Source organism: Aotus nancymaae, unplaced genomic scaffold, assembly GCF_030222135.1.
Source record: "Aotus nancymaae isolate 86718 unplaced genomic scaffold, 86718_ANA_hifiasm-v0.15.2.pri h1tg000064l_0, whole genome shotgun sequence".
Classification (NCBI taxonomy): Eukaryota; Metazoa; Chordata; class Mammalia; order Primates; family Aotidae; genus Aotus; species Aotus nancymaae.
In genome coordinates this window covers 2,327,473-2,345,835 of record NW_026988478.1, presented here as the reverse complement: position 1 = coordinate 2,345,835, position 18,363 = coordinate 2,327,473, and the positions used below count along the sequence as shown (strand labels likewise).

The 18,363-nt window shown below is 50.0% G+C and overlaps 2 protein-coding genes across 9 annotated transcripts in view; one reads left to right on the top strand and one right to left on the bottom strand.

Moving 5' to 3' along the window:
- The window catches only part of STARD5 (StAR related lipid transfer domain containing 5), a 43,284-nt gene extending 32,786 nt beyond the window's left edge, over positions 1-10,498 (top strand). For 2 of the 5 annotated variants that reach the window (XM_064366143.1, XM_064366139.1), the window contains 3 exons: positions 214-4,221; positions 5,653-6,681; positions 10,001-10,498. In XM_064366143.1, coding sequence (XP_064222213.1) covers positions 214-361 — 148 coding nt within the window. In that variant the 3' untranslated portion in view covers positions 362-4,221; positions 5,653-6,681; positions 10,001-10,498. The remainder of the gene's footprint in view (positions 1-213; positions 4,222-5,652; positions 6,682-10,000) is intronic. The other 3 variants (XM_064366142.1, XM_064366141.1, XM_064366140.1) reach the window with 3 other exon arrangements.
- IL16 (interleukin 16) overlaps positions 4,467-18,363 on the bottom strand; it is a 114,835-nt gene continuing 100,938 nt past the window's right edge. For 2 of the 4 annotated variants that reach the window (XM_064366137.1, XM_012466941.3), the window contains exons 13-19: positions 17,669-17,819; positions 14,056-15,154; positions 13,037-13,205; positions 9,980-10,081; positions 7,601-7,859; positions 7,219-7,341; positions 4,467-4,927 (exon numbers count right to left, since the gene is read on the bottom strand). In XM_064366137.1, coding sequence (XP_064222207.1) covers positions 4,734-4,927; positions 7,219-7,341; positions 7,601-7,859; positions 9,980-10,081; positions 13,037-13,205; positions 14,056-15,154; positions 17,669-17,819 — 2,097 coding nt within the window. In that variant the 3' untranslated portion in view covers positions 4,467-4,733. Of the gene's footprint in view, positions 7,345-7,600; positions 7,860-9,979; positions 10,082-13,036; positions 13,206-14,055; positions 15,155-17,668; positions 17,820-18,363 lie in introns of all 4 variants that reach the window. The other 2 variants (XM_021674372.2, XM_012466942.3) reach the window with 2 other exon arrangements.

The following is an 18,363-nucleotide window of genomic DNA, read 5'->3' as shown; positions in this document are numbered from 1 at the left end:
TACCGGCTGTGGAATGCATCCCCAAGAGGATGTGTTTCCATCCTGAAAATGAACAGGTCCAGAGACGACCCCTGGGTGGAGGGCACAGCGAGGGCTACACAATCCCTGTATGATGGCCATTGCCACTGGGCTAGGCTCGGCTCGCCTGCCTGGCGCTCGTCCCCAGGACCTCTGTTGCAGCTCATTAACACAGCTCTGCTGTTGCCTTCACAGGGAACCCACCAAGACCCACCTGGTCACATTCTTCCATACCGATCTCAGTGGTTACCTCCCCCAGAACGTGGTGGAATCCTTCTTCCCCCGCAGTATGACCCGTTTTTATGCCAACCTTCAGAAAGCAGTGAAGCAATTCCATGACTAATGCGATGGTTACTTGTTGGCAAAGAACTCCCGTGACTCATCGAAGAACTCCAGCTGTTGGGACACCAGGGAGTCTGGGAGCACCCGAAGGCCTGTGTTTACTCTTTGGAACAAGCTGATGGACTGCGCTTCTCTGAGAATGCCAACCAGAGGCAGCAGCCCACCCTTCCTGCCTCCTGCCCCACTCAGGGTTGGCATGTGATGAGCCATTCACGTGCTCTAAACTGTATCTGCCCGTTGTCCAAACACGCCTCTCCTGGCAGGGTGGACCCATTCTTCTGACTATCTGACCAGGACTCGGCCTGGACACCATGTGAGGCACTCTGGCCCCATTCCTTCCTTTGCTTGTCACTGTCAGAGGCCACATTTCCCTGACTGTCAGAGAATCACTATCGCTGCTGAAAACCAGGCCCTGTTGCCTTTTAAGCATCTGCAGCTCCCTCAGTCCTGTGCTGCAGGACTAGATCAGAAAAAAACGTATTCTTCTGATACTGACCTTGTATACGGCTTTAATGCCGCATAAGATTTTTTTTCCTTAAAACAGTGTCAACTTGGAAAATAATGGTTTAAAAACGGGTTAAGCATTAAGGAAAAACACTTTCAATGCCTCTCCCATTTGAATTTGCTTTTCTTTCTTTATCCCTTCTGAGTGGACTTTCATGTCCTCGGTGAAACTAGGCAGTGTGAATCTGTTCCAGGCCAAATCTGCAGCAGCAGGGATGAGTTCTCCTTGGAAGTAATTCTGAACTGAGCGTGGACTCATGTCTGCATGGGGAACTTGGGGAGAAGAGCCGTCTTTTTCTTTCCCTTGGGCATTTGCTTTTCCTTGTCCTCCATTACGGAGGCAGAGGCAGGAGGTCTAGGTCCTCCAGACCATCCTGCCATCAGGAAAGATGGAAGAGCAAGCCTCCCGCTAGCAGCCCTGACTGGAATTCCCCGCCTCCAGATCCTGCTGCAAGACTGCACAAACACAAAGGGGCCATGTCCACCCAGGCACATCATCAGAACCGGGGAGCACAGCCTTGCCACCTGGGAGGGGCTGCAGCAGCCATGCAAATTCCTTTCCCTGTCTCCGATCCAGAGAAGGATCCTCTAACACTCCCTAGCAGCCTCATCTGCACCTCTGCCACCTTCCTTGTAAGAAAGACATGTGTCTGACTAAAATTCTTCACATCGCATTTACGCAGGTTACTATTGTGTGCATGGGAGGTTTTCACAGTGTTCTCAGGCTTTGCTCCTCCAAACAGAAAACATTTCCCCTGTTACTGTAACTTCCCTGTCTTTGAGTCCTGAGGTGACTGTCTCTTAAATGTGCCAAGATGTGAGCAAGCCTTAAAGCACAACAGCTTAGTGTTAAGGGGGCAGAAAGCTTCCTCCTTCTGTTCTGTTGCAGCTACGGATTGTACAGTCATGCCTAAGATCCTTTAGCTAACACCCTTTTCAAGAAATCATCAGACTCTTGGATTAACCTAGAATTCATTCATTCATTCCTAAGTACTCTGTGGCGAGCAGTGTTCTCTATCAACTTCTCATGGGTTGGTCTGAGTTCAGCTGATTACAGGTGTGCTAGCCAAGGAAGCTTTCATGCCTGCCCCCTCTGAGCTCCATACTCTGAAGTGGTCTTACTAAGATGAGACTGCCGTGTACAGCCCTGTGTAGCCAAGTGGAAGGCCAGCCAAATAAGAGCACATCTCACTGGGCCTGTGGGGCACACTGTGCCTGCACTGCTCCTCCACGTGACTGCGTTAGGGTAGACTGGTCTGAGCCCTGGATGAGGAGCCAGAAAACATGCATCTAGTCCAAGCTCTGTCACGTGGGCTGAGTGTGCGCTGGAACAGTCAATGCATCTGCTTTGATTTGTCTTTGAAAGAAAATATGGAGGCAGTAGTACCAGTCTCAGTGTAGCCTGCTTCTTGCGTGTTGACACAAGTGAGATAATGTATGAATCAGTAAGATGCTGGGCAAGGCAAAGAACGAGGGCTGCCTGGGAGAGACCCAGGAGTGGATTCATTTTCATGGAAAGTGAAGACAACTTCACAGTTGTTAGTTGTGATGGCTGCAGTGTTTGAGGATGACATTGGCCTTCATCCTGTCAGCTCTGAAGAGGTTGGCTGAGCAAAGCTAAGCCTCAAGTGTAAATCCCAGCATCATGGAGTGCAAATGGATGAGCTTTTGTTTTAGGACCTTTTGCTGATTCCTGCCCTGAAGACCTCCTCAGCCTCGAGACCAGAAACCTGGGCAGTACTTGTGTCTTCACTGGCCTTAGGAGTTGTGTCTCCTTGGGGAGGAGAGGACCTTCTAAAACCGGCCAAGACAGGAGGTACTGGGAGGGCCATGGGCTCCGCTCCATCTATCCCTAGTCCTCAGATAACCTCGGTGCCACTCACTCATTCACTTGCTTTGCCTGGTCTCTCAAGGAGTCTCTTGGTGTCGCTGCCCACGGCCAGCTCCATGCTCATCCCTGTCCCCACCTTCTCTTTCATCACTTGGCTGCTTGATAAGACTTAGAACAATTCCAATTTTCGGGAAGGCCACTGTTTGTGCAGGCAAGGAATATGCCCTCCACATCACGTGGCCTCCTTGCCCAGCCCTGGTCATGGGGAGGGAGTGTTGAATCATCTTTCTCGTTGGTAGACCATGTCCATCTTCAGTGTTTCTATTAAATCTAAAAAGTGGATACAAATGGTACCTCCAAGGTCTTGTCTAATTGCTTATCTACTGCTTGAGGAAATCCTGAATGGAATGGTCTGAACAAGTTAAGCAGCCCGACAGAAACTGCTCTAAGCCCATTATTCCTTGGGATGAATAGAACAGTGAGCTGAATGCCTGCTTTAATGAAACCACTAAATGGGTTTACAGGAAGATTAGGAGCCCAGCTGGGTTTTCTGAGTCCACTGCTGGGAAATAGATTCATCACTTCCTGTGGACCCTAGAGAAGCCATCAGATTGCATTAACATGGCCCCGCTGATGATAGCCTGAGAATTACCACTGTGTTTCATCTGTGGTCCTTCCGGCTCTTCCCCCACATTCTTCTTCACAGGATCAGGGGCTGGGGAGAGGTCAATACTCTGGCCCAGGACTAGTCAAAGGATGCTGGTTGTTGCTGATGCAAAGTCACATTGCCTGGTCTTGAGCTTGGCAATCGGGCATCCAGAGATGACCAAATATCTCTTTGGCCGGGCACTCAGGCATTCCCTATGATGTCATGCACTTAAAGCACCCTGGGCTGATAGTCTCTATCAAATCACAGAAGAAGGGCCTCAATCTGCCGCATCACTCACCAGCTGGATAAGGCATTTACTGTCTACAGTGTTTGCCCTCATATCAATACGCTGGCACAGAACCATACACCAGAAGCTGCTGTGATCACTAAAGGCAATGTCCATTTAGCCCTGAGCACAGTGCTTGGCATGTGGTAGGTAAGTGGTTGCAATTTTTATTTCATACCCTCATATACACGCTGGTTCCTTCTATTAGCACACCTGTCCATGCTCTGAGCTTTGTGCTTCACCTGTACTCCTCTGTTTACTGGTTCCACCACCCTTCCCTAGGATTAATTCTCCGATCCAAACAAAAACAATTTTGCAAATGTTTCATGTGACAAATTGTATTTTTCATAAATGGCCCCAGGAATATTTCCTCTCCTCTTAAGCCCAGGCAGGTTTGTGTCAGCTCTAACTGATGGAGGATAGTGGAGGTGATGCTATGTGACTTCCAAGGCAAAAATATAAACAGGATGCACCTTCTAGCCGGCTCTTGCACTCCTGGTATGCTCATCCTGGGAATCCAAACACCATGTTGTGAGGAAGCCCAAGCCACAAGGAGAGGCTACCTATAAGCATTCAGGCCAGTATCCCCAGGTGAGTTCCCAGCCCACAGCTAACATCAACGGCCAGATGTATGAGTGACTGATCCTTCACATGGTCCAAGCCCCCAGCCTTTGCATGACTCTAGCTGATGGCAGGTGGAACACAGATGAGCTGCCCCCTCCAATCTCTGCCCACATTGCAGATTCATGAGAAAAATAAATGTCACTGTTTGGGGGTGAATCGTGACACTGTTACAATACTTGAAACATTTTGCAAAGCCAGGCATGAAATTCATATGAAATTGTAATAAATCTATTTTATTTGTGGCACCACAATATTATTAAGCTCTCTTTATACACAGTCTGCAATTTGTATTAGCTATCCCAGTGTGACTCTGCCCTTTTGAGACAACCCTTTTGCTGGGTGGCATTCTAGAAGGTCAGCCTGGGCAGCAGTCAGTGGGAAGCCCCCTGTGCTTTCCCCCATCTGGGGAAGGGTGGCAGCAGAGACCCTGAGAATCAGCTGAGCTGTGTGCTCTTGGCTTCGGCTTCAGCACGTCCCGCCTAGGAGTCTCCAGCAGCTGATGTCCCCTTGGACTGCATGCTTTTCCTCTTGATGACAATCGTGACAGGTCCATCAGGCAGTGCCTTGATGATGTTCCAGGCTTCAAACCGTGTGAGGCCCTGCATGGCAGTGCCAGCCAGGTGCAAGATTTCATCTCCAGGCTGGACTGTCTCACTTTGTTCCGAGGCTGCTCCTGAAATGAGGGAGAAGATGATGGGTTCCATGGGTGATGGGGAACAAGGAAAGTTTCCCCCTATCCTTGATCTCCAAGGATCCAGGATGGCATGGAAGAGAATAGGGCACCATCCCTTGGGACCATGCTTGGTGGTGGTTCTAAAATGAGGCCTCTCTTAAGATGGTGACTAAGAGGTTAGGGCACCAGGCTCCAGGGCACCAGGCCCTTGGAAAGGGATAGCCCAGGCTGTCCCCGGCGGAGGGAATACCATGCAGCTCCAAGCCACAGCCTGGCTGGAGCATCTTCCATAGTTTACAGAGGACTCTGGGAAACGGAGTCCTGCCCAGACCCTACTTTGGACACTTACCCAATATCCTACCCACTTCACATTTGTTCTCCGCATCTGGTGGGGTCAGCAGCATTGGGTATGGGAAGAGGGCTAGTGTGATTTCTGTGCAACAATCTTTACGTGGATGTTGCCTCTGAGTGGCATGAAGTCCTCTGTGCCCACTTAAAAAAGAAACAATATGGCCCCCACTATTTCAAAGCTGCATATGAAAGCGATGCTATTTCACTGTTTATATTAAAAGAAAAATTTCCCTCCATTTCACACAGTGATCTTCACAAATCCTGAAATAAGAGTAGAAGATAATAATAATGAAACTATAGCTAAAGGGTATTGGGCGTTGCATTCACGACAGTAATCCTATGAGGGATATATTTTTTGTCTTTCCTTTTAACAGGTGAGGAAACAGAGAACTCGAGTGACTGGCCCAGAGCTTCACAGCGGCTAAGTGATGGGCCCTGGGTTGGAACCCAGACTTTCAGGCTCCAGAATCTGCATCTCTCCCTCCCACATCACCCTGCAGCTGGTAGTCTCAGCCTAAACATTTAAGCCAATGGGCCCACGATGGTGAAGTGACTTGCCCAAGGTCATGCCACCGAGGTCATGTGGCAGAACACTAGAATCCAGTCCTCTTGACATTGAACCCAATGCTCCTTCCAAACTGACCTTTAAAAATTAGAAATATATCATCTTTCCCAGCATTGGGGTTAACATGGATTCTGGGGGGACTGCCATGTAAGCCTCAGTCTACCCTCTGGGTTTCTGCAGCCACAGCAGAACTTTAACCAAACCAGTTGGCAGCAGGAGCTCATGGTGGGCAAGGGGCAGAGCTGAGTCCCTTCAGGTCTCAGTCCTAAGAGCTCTGAGACACACACCTGTACCTCTTTGCCTCCTTTTGTGGATGGGGAGCCTCAGGCCCAGAAAGGAATGGTCACTCAGCGTGATAAAGACAGAGCTGGGACTAGAACCCGGCCCAGCTGCCTCCCTGTCCACTACGCCTCTCTACAACCCTTGCTCTGTGGCTTGGGGACCTCCAGTTTGAGGAAGACCAAAGAATTGGGGGTTTTACAGGGTAGCCACAGTCATTCATGAATTTCACAGGGAAATGCAAGTGACCCCCATATCAGACTGGTTTGTACCCCAATCCCTGAGGAACAAAATTTTAAAGGCAGGAGTGGATGTGTCAGGACTAGGGTAAGGTACATGAGGCCAGGTTGTGCAGTACAAAGTCAGACTCTGTCTTTATTTAAACTCTATTTTGTTCAACAAAATGTTTTTCTAAAAAAAATTTTTTTTTTTGGAGACGGAGTCTTGTTGGGTCGCCTAGGCTGGAGTGCAGTGGCGCAATCTCGGCTCACTAGAAACCTCCGCCTCCTGGGTTCAAGTAATTCTTCTGACTCAGCCTCCCAAGTAACTGGGACTACAGGTACGTGCCACCATGCTCAGCTAATTTTTTGTATCTTTAGTAGGGATGGAGTTTCACCGTATTGGCCAGGCTGGTCTGGAACTCCTGACCGTGTGATCTGCCCCCCTTGGCCTCCCAAAGTGCTGGGATTGCAGGTGTGAGCCACAGCGCCCAGCCTAAAATTAATTTTTCAAAAACACACTGCATTCAAATCGTTTTGATCTGGGTTACTAAGTATTTTGGCACCCCTTTAAATTTTACACCACAGGCCAGTGCCTCACTGCCTCACTCTAGAGTCCTGCCCTGCCAACCTGAACAAATCCAGGACTTAGGTGCTTATGAGGACCCATCAAAACAGAGGCAGGCTAAGGGGATGTCTGAGCAAAGGAGAAAAAGTAGAAAAAGCAGAATTGAGCCCTAAAAAGACCAGCATGCCTATGAAGAGGACATGGGGTTGTGGGAAACCAACATAGCCCAGAAGGTGCCCAGAAGCCTTTTGGGGGCCTGGCCACATGCCCACAACTAGAGAGCATGCAAAGAACCAGACACGCCCCATACCTTTGAAAATCCTGTTGATGGTGAGAGGCTTGTCTCCGTGCAGCGAGCCCTTCCCTCCTTCCAGGCTGAAGCCCAGCCCTCCAGACATCTTCTCCAGTGTCACCGTGCAGACTGTGGCCTCTGCTGCTGAGAAAAACACAAGGTGTCTGTTAGGGGTCTTCTCGTCTCCCAGACCACAGATGCCCTGGGCTTCAAGTGAGCCCGGAGTGGTGCTGCCCCCCATGTTTGCACACAGGCCCATGTAAACACAGAATACATCTCAAATGGCGTACTAGGCAGGTCACGCATTCTTGGGGTCACAAATTAGCAGCCCCATCAGGTCCAGCCCCAAATGGCCAAAGAGGATGTGGCCCATGGGGTTTCCGCTGAGTGGGGAACTTACTAGAATCTACAGAAACATCACTGGCTGCAGAGACTGAGGCTGCAGAGTCGGTGGAGGAGTTGAGGTCGGGCGCGGTCTCTGGAGTCGGCTTCCTTGTGACGATCACAGCTTGCCTGGGCTCGCGAGCTTGGCGGAGGATGGCCAGGGCGTCATTGTGCGTGGTCCCCTTGAGAGACTTGCCGTTGATGGAAAGAACCTCATTGCCCTTCTGAATAGTCCCTTCCTGGGAGGCCAGCCCGTTTGGAAACACTCTGTGAACCTGAGCAAACCAAAGGAAGTCAGGACCAGAAATCACTCAAGTCCGCATTCTTGCTGGAGGAGGACTGAACCAGTCAGTCAATGCTAGAGGATTTTTAGGCCAACGAGGATTAAAGGTAATTGTGTCCTAGATCAGAGCTGCTGGAACAGAGGCCAGCATTCCCTCCTTCTCCATGCAGAGCAGAGATCGCCAGCAATGATACCAGATAAGCCCTCAGAATCCATCCCAACACAGTGTCTTCAACTGTATCACCACAATTCCAGTTGGCATTCCAGTTAAAATTTTTGCCTCGCCTACCCTAGGTCAGAATTCCCCAAACTAGTTTTCTCAGAGCACTATGGCATATTAATGGGTATTGTGTAAGAAAAGGGCTTTTCCTATTACTTTTTTAAAAATAGAGACAGGGTCTCCCAATGTTGCCCAGATGGTCTCAAACTCCTGAGCTCAAGCAGTCCTCTCACCTTGGCCTCCCACAGTGCTGGGATCACAGGTGTGAGCCACCACACTCAGCCAAGAATTTTTTTTTTTTAAATCAAAGAGACTTGAGGAATACTAGGTTAAACAAAAGCTCTGAAACAGTCTACTTTTAAAAAGCAAAAGGCATTAGAGAGTCTATAATGCAAATTTGCAGGGCAGATTTCTAAGTATTGGCAGAGTATTATGGGGATTCTCAAACTATTTCAACAAAGAATCCTTTTCTTATAGAGAAATTCTCAGTCTCACTTGGCAGAATGCATTTTGAGAAACACACTCCTAGGTGGTCTAGACATTTTTCTAGCTCCTCCCCTAGAAATTCTGACTCTCTACCTCCAACCACTCCTCATTCCTCTTTCTGCAAGATAGGTGGGATCAACACACACGAAAATCCCATGTCTCAGCTCAGCCTCTTTAATGAGGTTCGTTATAATTAAAAGGACTGACTGGTAGCATGCGTGGAAACCCCTCAAATGTGGTACCTGTAGTTTTGCTTCTATAATGGGAGCAAAGCTCTTTGCTTCTCTAAATTATTTTGGTGTTAGAAAAATTCTGTTACATGGTTAGACGTGGTTAGAATCCCCAGGCTGTAAAACCCAAGCATGAATCAGAACCTCCCCTCTGAACCTCAGGTTCCTGTTCTATAAAAGAAGCATAAATGCCAGGAATTTATCAATCCAAAGTGTGGTAGGATGAATTCAGACCACAGGTCAGTGAGTGGTCGGCATGGCCATGGACAGTGCTCTGAATTAGTGCCCTTTTAATCGGCGTAGAAAGGAAGAGAAGCGCTCAAACACGGAAGGAGAAGTTTTCGTGGATGTGCTCAGCCAACGTGCGCTCCTTCCTCCTAGTTTCCTATTGTCTGCAGTGTCTCGGGGTGACTGGTCAGATGACATGGGCAGAAGTTGCTACCCACGGACAGAGAAGAACATCCCAAGTGCTCTTCTCACAGGCAAGCTCTCTTTTCTCTCCAAGCAGAAAGTAAACTACAGGGTCCGGAACCCTTTTGTAATACTCAACTGTGCTCAGTGAGAGAAACAGAGACTTACTGGTTTTCTGTGCTTTTTATGTAGTAGAGAATTTATCAAGAAATTAAGGAAGTCACCACTGGCACATGACTGCCTCTGAAGTGACAGGTGGGAACGTGCCAGATTGCCACTGCAAGAGGGTGTGGACTGTTTAATGCTGGCTGATGCTGTGAACTGAAGGATTTGTTTTCAGTTGGGTGAGGAAGTTCAGATGAGACCAGCACAGCCCACACAAAAAATACCGAGACAACACAGCCATGGGATGATAACAATGCAGGCGGCTCTAGAGACAGAGCAGCCACCTCCAGCGCTCCAGAAAACCGGCAGAACCAGAAACCATCTGGGTCAGGTACAGGAGATCTGAAGGCAGCAGCCAATGCTGATCAGATTGGATGAGCCAGAATAATGGGACCCACAGGAAAAGGTGGCTATGGCCAGGCCTGCCACCCTCTCCACGCGGCCCCAGGCTCGGACGTGCTGAGTGAATAGGACCTGCCCAGTGGCCTAGTGTCATGCATTCCTCATTTCCCCAGCACAAGGTCCCGTCCTGGCAAATGTGCCGCCTCCCCCAGAGCCATTGCCTCTGGCTCCGCCACGCCCCTTCACTTGCCCACTCACCGTAATCACTTTGTTTTCTAGATCTGCTCCTCCTGCCAAGCTGAACCCAAGACCAGCACCTTCCTCCTTGTGTAAGATGGTGACATGGATGCTGTCTAACTGCTGCAGAAGGAAATACACACATACATTCAAAACCATTCTACTGCAAGAGGATGAGCAACTTAACATCGGACTGATGTGTCATCTCAAAGCCCAGCTTGGCCAGCCTCCAAGTTACATCACCACCTCAAACCTCAGTCACACACAGACACACACTCACAGTCACTCACATTCACACACTTTCACACACACATGCTCACACTCCTACACATACCACACTCACTCCACACACTTTCTCACACACTCCACAGTCGCTCCCACTTTCTCACATTTCTCACATTTCTCACATTCACACTCAAACTTTCACACACACACTCCACACACCACACACACTTGTCACACTGTCACGCTGTCACACGCAGTCACTGTCACAGTCACACTGACACACTTTCCACTCAGTCTCACACACACACTGTCACACACTTCCTCACAGTCACACACATTCCACACACACACTGTCTCATATAGTCTGACACTCTCACTCACACACACTTGCTCTCACCAGTCTCACACACACCACACTGTCACACACTCCAGTCACACACTCCACTCAGTCACACACAGACACACCCACACACTTTCACACACACACTCGCTCTCACACACTTGCTCTCACACACATGCTCTCACACTTAGTCTCACACTCAGTCTCACACTGACAGTCACACTCCCACTGTCACACACTCACACCCTTACTCTCACACACCCTTACACACAGTCACACTCCCTCACACACTGTCTCACTGTCACACACATACACACTTTCAGTGTCACACTCCACAGTCTCACTCATACACAATCTCAGACACAGTCACACACTGTCTCACATGCTCAGTCACGCTCACACATTCACTTACACACCCAGTCTCACACTTGCTCTCACACACTGGCTCTCTCCAGTCACACTCACACTTTCTCACACGCCACACAGTCACACACTCATACAGTCACACACACACTCGCTCACACACTCATACACACACTCGCTCTCACACACTTGCTCTCACACTTGTCTGTCTCACACTGTCACACATACACAGTCACACACTGTCACACTCCCACTGTCACACACACCCTTACTCTCACACACCTTTACACACACAGTCACACCCTCACTGTCACACTCATACACACTTTCAGTGTCACGCACTCCACACAGTCTCACACATACACAATCAGACACACACAGTCACACTGTCTCACACGCTCAGTCACGCTCACACACACTCCACAGTCACACACTCCACACATTCACTTACACACCCAGTCTCACACTCGCTCTCACACACACTGGCTCTCTCCAGTCACACACACACACTTTCTCACACTCCACACAGTCACACACACTGACACAGTCACACACTCATACACAGTCACACACACTTGCTCTCACACACACTCCACACAGTCTCTCACACACACTGTCACACACTCCACACACACACACTCTCTCATTCTCTGTCTCCCCCCTGCAGAACTTTCTAGCCTAGATGGGGGCTCACATGGAGCCAGAACACAGTCAGAGACTCCCATTCCAGTCTAGAGCAGGGGTCTCAAACTTGGATGCCTGTAGGAGTCAGGCAAGTCACTAAAGTGAGCAAAATGGGCAGATGTGAGCGGTGGGAACTGCAGAGAGCTGAGTACATCTGCTCAAAGGGTCAACTCTGTAGGATTACAGACCCAGCACCATCAGATCACTTTCCCAGAAAATTCCAGGTTTCAATTCAGGTTTTATAATATCTAGAATTCAATATTTTTTAAATCAATGTGCAGATCAAATAAAATATACCTACAGGCTCTTGGGCCACCTGTTTGTACCTTGGCACTAAGGAATAAATTTATGTCAAAGAATTCACTGGCTCCGAGTCACTAGAGCACCTGACTTGCAGCTGTCCCTATGATCCTAAGATTTGGAGCCCCTAAGACCCAAAAGAATGGAAGGATATATGCACCTCACTGTCCCCCCACCTCCAAGCCCCAGCACAAGCCCAAATCTCTGAACTTTTACTCAAGTATGAGGTTACTTGCCTTGCAGAAGGCTCTTGTCAGGTTAGAAAGCAAATACTCTCCCCAGAGCAGCTCAGACAGGACAACTCTTTCTTCATGTTTTGCATGCCTTGCCTCTGTTATTTCATTTGTACTGAGTAAGGTCCTGGGGGACGATGGTCCCAGATGATGAGTGAGAGCCACAAAGAATCTCAGCACCTTGTACTCATCAGACTCACCCACACTCTTGCTGTGGGAATTGCAGCTATGAATGAGGTCTCCTTGTATAGAAAATGAGAACCTCCTTATCTTCTCATCCTAGTCTGGATCATTCTAGTACCACAAGCCTGTGTAGGCCTGGGGCGACCCCACAGGGAGCAGGACCCATGAGCCCAGGCTCATCTCACTGCTGGCCCCAGCTCAGCCTGGCCACTTCCTCCCCACACCCCTTTGGGTCATGCTCAGGAAACATATGGGAAGTGGGACTTTCAGAATGACTTGGCTGAAGCATGGGGGCCTTGTGACCCTGGGATCAGTCACCTCTCCATGCACAGCGGAAATAATGAAAGCACCAGGTGAGAGCTCTTGTGACCCACATTGTTTACCATGGACAGCATCCCACTAGGGAGACATGCCAGGCCAGCAGCCTATGGGGTGTGGAAACGGCACTGAACTTCAGCTTGGAGACGGAAAAGCTCGGCTCTGTAACCTTGACTGAGCCTGACCTTTGTCATTTATAAAATGACCAAAGATGATGCAAGAAGTCAACTGCAAATGTTTCACAAGCTAAGAAGCTCTTTTCAAAGGGAAGGTCTTACTGTGGTCTAGTGCTACAGTGTCCTACCATCACAGGACACAAGCTGGTCTGCTGTCAGCAGGCGACTCAAGCTACTTCCCCTCTGGCCCAGCTAAGGTGACCACACAGCCATAATAAGCCACTGGTTACTGCAGATGCTCACAAACGAAACCTACCTTTAATGTTGCTTCATCCAGGTCCTTCACCTCCTCGATGAGTTTTTTTAATTCCTCTGAGCTCAGCAGGGAGATGACAGACTGACCAGACTGAGGGGAGCAGTGGTCCCCATCATCGGCTTCCTTGGCCTCTGTGAGACCCTCTGTATATTCTCTCAGCTCTGAAAGGCTGTCATAGGGAGAAACAACACACAGTAGGAATCATAATATTAAAAAGAGCTCAAGTGATTGTGTAATTACTCTATCCCAGGTGTGTCCAAGCACTTATGTGCGTATTATTTGATGCAACAAACCTATGAGTAGATCTCTTTACAGATATTTCCCAGCAGCATAAGAACAATAAATGCAACCAATAAATGCAGAACTACTTTGATCAGAGGGAAGACCAAGCCCCACCCCTACAGCAGGAGCCCCACGGCACCTCTGACAGTCCCCTGGTTCTACAAAGCAGGTGTCATCCACCTCCTAATTTCAGCTGAAGAGGAATCTGAGGGTGAGCAAGAGGGAACCTGCTCATGGTCAGAATCAGTGCCTGAGCTGGGACTAGGACCCAGACATCCTAACTCCCTGACCAGGGAGTTGAACCCATGTGCAGAGTGCAAGTGGATTCCTTTTGGAGAGCAGTAAGAATTCCCGATGGATAATCTCCTGGCCTCACTGTGGTCTTTCTGAGTAACCGCAGGACATTTTAGATGTGCATCAGCCTTACAAACCTCCACAGGCGTGCAACAGCCCCCATGAGCAATTCACCAGGGAGCTAGTCCCTTCCCTTACCTCCCAGCCCTCCTGAAGCCAGGTGTTGTGAAAACTCTTCCTTAAAATGGAAGGCACAGGTGTAATACCTACAGACACACGCACACACACTCTCATATCTGCACACGCATGTAAAGAGGCAAAACAATCCTTTAGCCAGCATATCTGAGAAATTTAAAGAATGATACATAGAATTATTTTTAAAAAGAAAGGTGAGAAAAAGATGATGAGAAAGGTGAAGAGAAACACCGGGTATAGAAACTCACTTGAGGGAGAACCCCGTGTCCGAGCCAGATGTTTCAGCCGAACCATTTGCAGCTGAGTCTTCGTTGGATGATGATGTTGCAGATGCCCCTTCCCTGGGGATGCAGGGAGTCTGGCCCCAGGTGATAGAAGACGGAAGGCACAGCAGGGATTTCATGACAGCCGATGACACTTGGCTGCTGATGGAGTAGAGTTTGCTGGTCTTTTCATCAAGCAGCTTCGTCTCACAAGACTGGGACCTGGTCAGGGGGAAGCTCCGCGCTCGCTGGCTTGGCATCTTGAGCACTGGGCCTTGAGATTCCTCGGTCTGTGTTGACAGTCGCCGTAGGAGCGGGTCTGGGCCAGGAGGAAGCGTTTTCTCACTGGGCTGCCGCCCTGGGGGAGGGGACTCGGACACACCTGGGTCTCTGGCCTCGGAGGCTGCGGGAGACCCCGAGGACAGCAGTTGCTCGGTCTCCTGGGGTGCAAGAGTGGGTGCAGCCCCTCGGCCCAAGAGTCCAGGAAGCCGGCCTCCCTCGTGCTTCCCAACAGGCTTTGTTGCCTCCCCCGAGGAGAGCTGTAGACTTAGTCTCTGGGCTCCTCTGTCAGGCCGTTGAGAGGAGCCAAAGGTTTCAAAGGAGCTGATTCTCTGCTTGATGGAGGAGGAGGAGGAGGAGGAAGCCTGGGTGTGTGGTCCCGGGTGCTCCCTGGAAGCAGGCCCTGGCTGGGTGGACAAGGCAGGATCGGGGAGCCTTCTTGGGTCGGAAGCACGATTCCTCAAACCTTTCAAGCTTTGACGAAACCAGGCTGGCTTGGGAGCCACTGGGGGACCCTTTTTCACAGCGCTGCTGTCTGCTGGCCTGTAAACTTTGGGAGTGCCATTGGCCGTCTCCAGCTTTGGTGGGGTCCCATCTGAGTGGCCCTGTGTCCCGTCATCTTCACTCAGGCTGGCATTGGGCTGGAGAGGCATATGGCTATGGTTCTCAGTCATCATGGGGCTAAATAAGTTTTTGATGCAGTCGGAAATTCTAACCCAAGGGTCTTCGGCTGTGGTATCAAAGCTATAGTCCATCCGCGCCTGCCTCTTAAGCAGTGGGTGTTTTATCGGGGACGTTTGGGTCACTACGTGCAGAAACGAGGCCAAAAGCTGTGCGTTACATCATACTGTGGTGTTTCTCCCTAAATTCTAGTTTCCAAGCTGAACAGTAAGATGGATTCAAGAGGAGGAGATTGGCAGAAGTGGGAGACACCAGGTGGGTGAGCTCCAGGTGCTATTACCCGACTGAGTTGCCAACAGGCAGGAGTGCAGAGCCAGAAGCAGGAGTTAATCTCATGGCTTCCTAGTGTTTAGGCCAGGAAGGGTACTCAGAACATCTGGGCCGATCTCTAGCATTTTACATTTCAAGAAGGGTAAGGGGCCATCTGATGGCAGTGCCAGGCCAAGACCCCATGTCTCCTGACTCTCGAAGTTTATGTCCTCTCTACTGCACTAAGGAGCCTCCAAGATACCGTGTTAAATGTGGAAAAGCCAAAGCAATTCTCTTACTGTTTAAACTTTTAAGACAAAGGTCACAAGTTGGCAGCTGTTTGTGCTTGGGCCTACCCATGTCATTAAAAAGCATGGCACCTGGCCGGGTGTGGTGGCTCATGCCTGTAATCCAAGCACTTTGGAGGCCAAGGTGGGTGGATCACCTGAGGTTGGGAGTTCAAGACCAGCCTGACCAACATGGTGAAACCCCGTCTTGGAAAAAAAAAAAAAACAGATCAGAAAGTCGAGGACAGAGGTACTATGAATTAGAAAAAAGAAAAAGATCAACAATTCAATAATAAATTTAAAAAAAAAGCACGGCGCCTGTGCACACCTTCCAATGGGGCCAGCGCAGCTACCCACAGCTCCTCACACTCCCTCTCACCCAGCCGGCATTTCCCACGTATGCACCTGCCTGGCCCTGAAGCTGTGTTTGCTGCTCTCCCTATACGCAGGTCATTGATCAGCTTGCTCAGCAAAGGAGCGTTTTCCCTCCCTCAAGAGCTGATGAAAAGGTTCCAGGTAGAAAGAAATCTGTACCAAGGATTCTCCACCTTGGCTACACACTGGAATCTGGAGGGTCCTAAAAATACTGATGCCCACCCCTAGGTACTGATTGAAGATACCCGGGAAGCAGCCTGGGTGTTGGGCATGTGATAAGCAGGGGGTTGCAATGTGCAGCCTGTTCTGTGCCAGCCAGGACCTCAGGCGTGCCCTGGAGCACACAGGAGCCTTTCTCAGAAGCCAGCATTGAACGAGCATCACATCTGTGTGGGTAGGGGAGACCGTGCCCCAGCTCTCTTTCCCAGGAGCAGAGGGAGGCTGGCCTGTGTGCTCTGAGGGATGCCTGCTACTGGAATGCAACCCAGTTTAAGGAACTCTGATCCCTCCTGCCCCTTGTCTCAATGCCAGGTTTCAAAAGAAGGGAATCATGTGGAGCATTACACCTTGACGATATCAAAGAGAAATACTACACGTTCCAAGAGACTGGCGTTTGGCAAGTGTGCCCAGCCCTCCAGCCTGTTTCTGCGTTTCTGAATGGCTTGGCTGTAAGGGGCTGTTGTGAGAATCAGGAGGCAGAGGTTCCACAGTCAAGCCCACTGCAGACTAGGGTGACAAGCTCCTGCCAGTTCAACACTGAGGTGTTTGCTTTCCCTAGTATGTTCCTCAACGAGGGTGGCTAAGGGAAGTGAAAGGAGCTGCCCCCACAGAGCCTCTGCTCTGGGCGAGATGTGCTAGATCTTTCCAAAATGTCCCTTCACCCTCCAAAAGGCTTCCATGGACTTTTCCTGTAGTGTTTCTCAAATAGTCAGATGGGGTAGAGCCTATGTTTATTTTCTGCCACCTACTAGCTGCCCCTTGGACGCAGGACCTGACCCATCTCATCACTTTCTCTCTCTCCCTGGCATCTAGCACAGGACCTCACGAAGCCAGCATTCAGTGTGTGCTTTCTGAGTGCCTCATATGCTGGGGGCCCATGTGCTCTTCCACACATTGCTAATGAGTGAATCTGGGCTCAGAAAGGCAAAGCAGGTTGCTCAGAGTCATGCTAATGATGGGCAGACCCAGGATTCCCTGACTCCAAGTCCTATGTTCTCTCTAGCAAGAGACTAAATATTCAAGCCATGTCTTAGCATTGCCAGGTGTACCACATGGGTGCACCCTTGCCATCCACTTCATGGAGGAAGTGACCACTGGCAAATTCTACTTATACTTGTCTGGCACTGCAGTCTCTGACTCAGAAATCCTGAATGGAGCAGGAATGTTGCAACTGGAACGTAGGCACCCTAGAGGCAGCTGCCCAGGATGGCTGGGTGGGCATGCCTTTGGACTCCTCCTGAGGGCTCCATCCTCCCGACTATCCAGAATGTCCTGCCTCCCTGCTGCCACCCCCACAGCATCACCCGTCCACCTGGCAGGCTCCATACCCTGGAGAGCACCTCCAATGCTGCTGCCCAGCACCCAGGACTCCTGACTGTTGATCAGCCGGGTCCAGTGGTGGAGTCAATGCAGAGCACGCTGATCCTCAGGCCAATTGTGCTCTTATCTTATCCCTGCACCGTTTTTCAAAAGACCCTTCCTTTTGGAAGATCTCATTGGAAGCTTACCTGGGCTGGCTCTTCTCTGCCCTGGCTCGCCCTCTGTGGAGGACGTGGTCTGTGGGCCGACACCAGGTCCTGGGCAGCTGGCAGAGGCACTAGGGCTTCTCCCTGCTGTGTCTTCCTGTGGCAGCAGCAGTGGCAGCGGCTCTCTGGCTTCCTGTGGTGTAAACAGGAAGCGAGACCGTGTCAAAACGGTAGCCTTCAGCCGTGAGAAGGCGAGACATGCTTTGATTGGGATGGAAAAACAGATACGGAGCTGCTTTCAATGAGAAATTCATCAGCAGCCTTGTAAAGAGGGTTCTTTTCTCCTTGGTCTGACATGGCAGAGCCAGCATCTCCTAGACACACAGAGGAGCCCTTGACTCCCAGCCACCTGGTGTTCAGGACATGGGCTCATACTGTGGACATACACGAAGACCCTGGCTCTTTGTGACAGGAACACAAGGCTTTGAGTGTGGAAGGGACTGGCATGGCTTCAGTTACAGCTGCATCTTGGTGAACTACCCACCCCAGGATGGTACAGGGCAGGGTTGAAAAAAGGTGGCTAAAAACCTGCCAGCTAGTGTTCCTCAAGGTTAGAGCACTCAGAGAAAAATGCTTGTCAATTGCTGTCACTTGTTCAGCACTCTTCAGATATTTAGTAAGCATTCTGGAAAGGATGACAGATACTCAGCACCTGTGCCATTGCTCCCCTCTGTGGC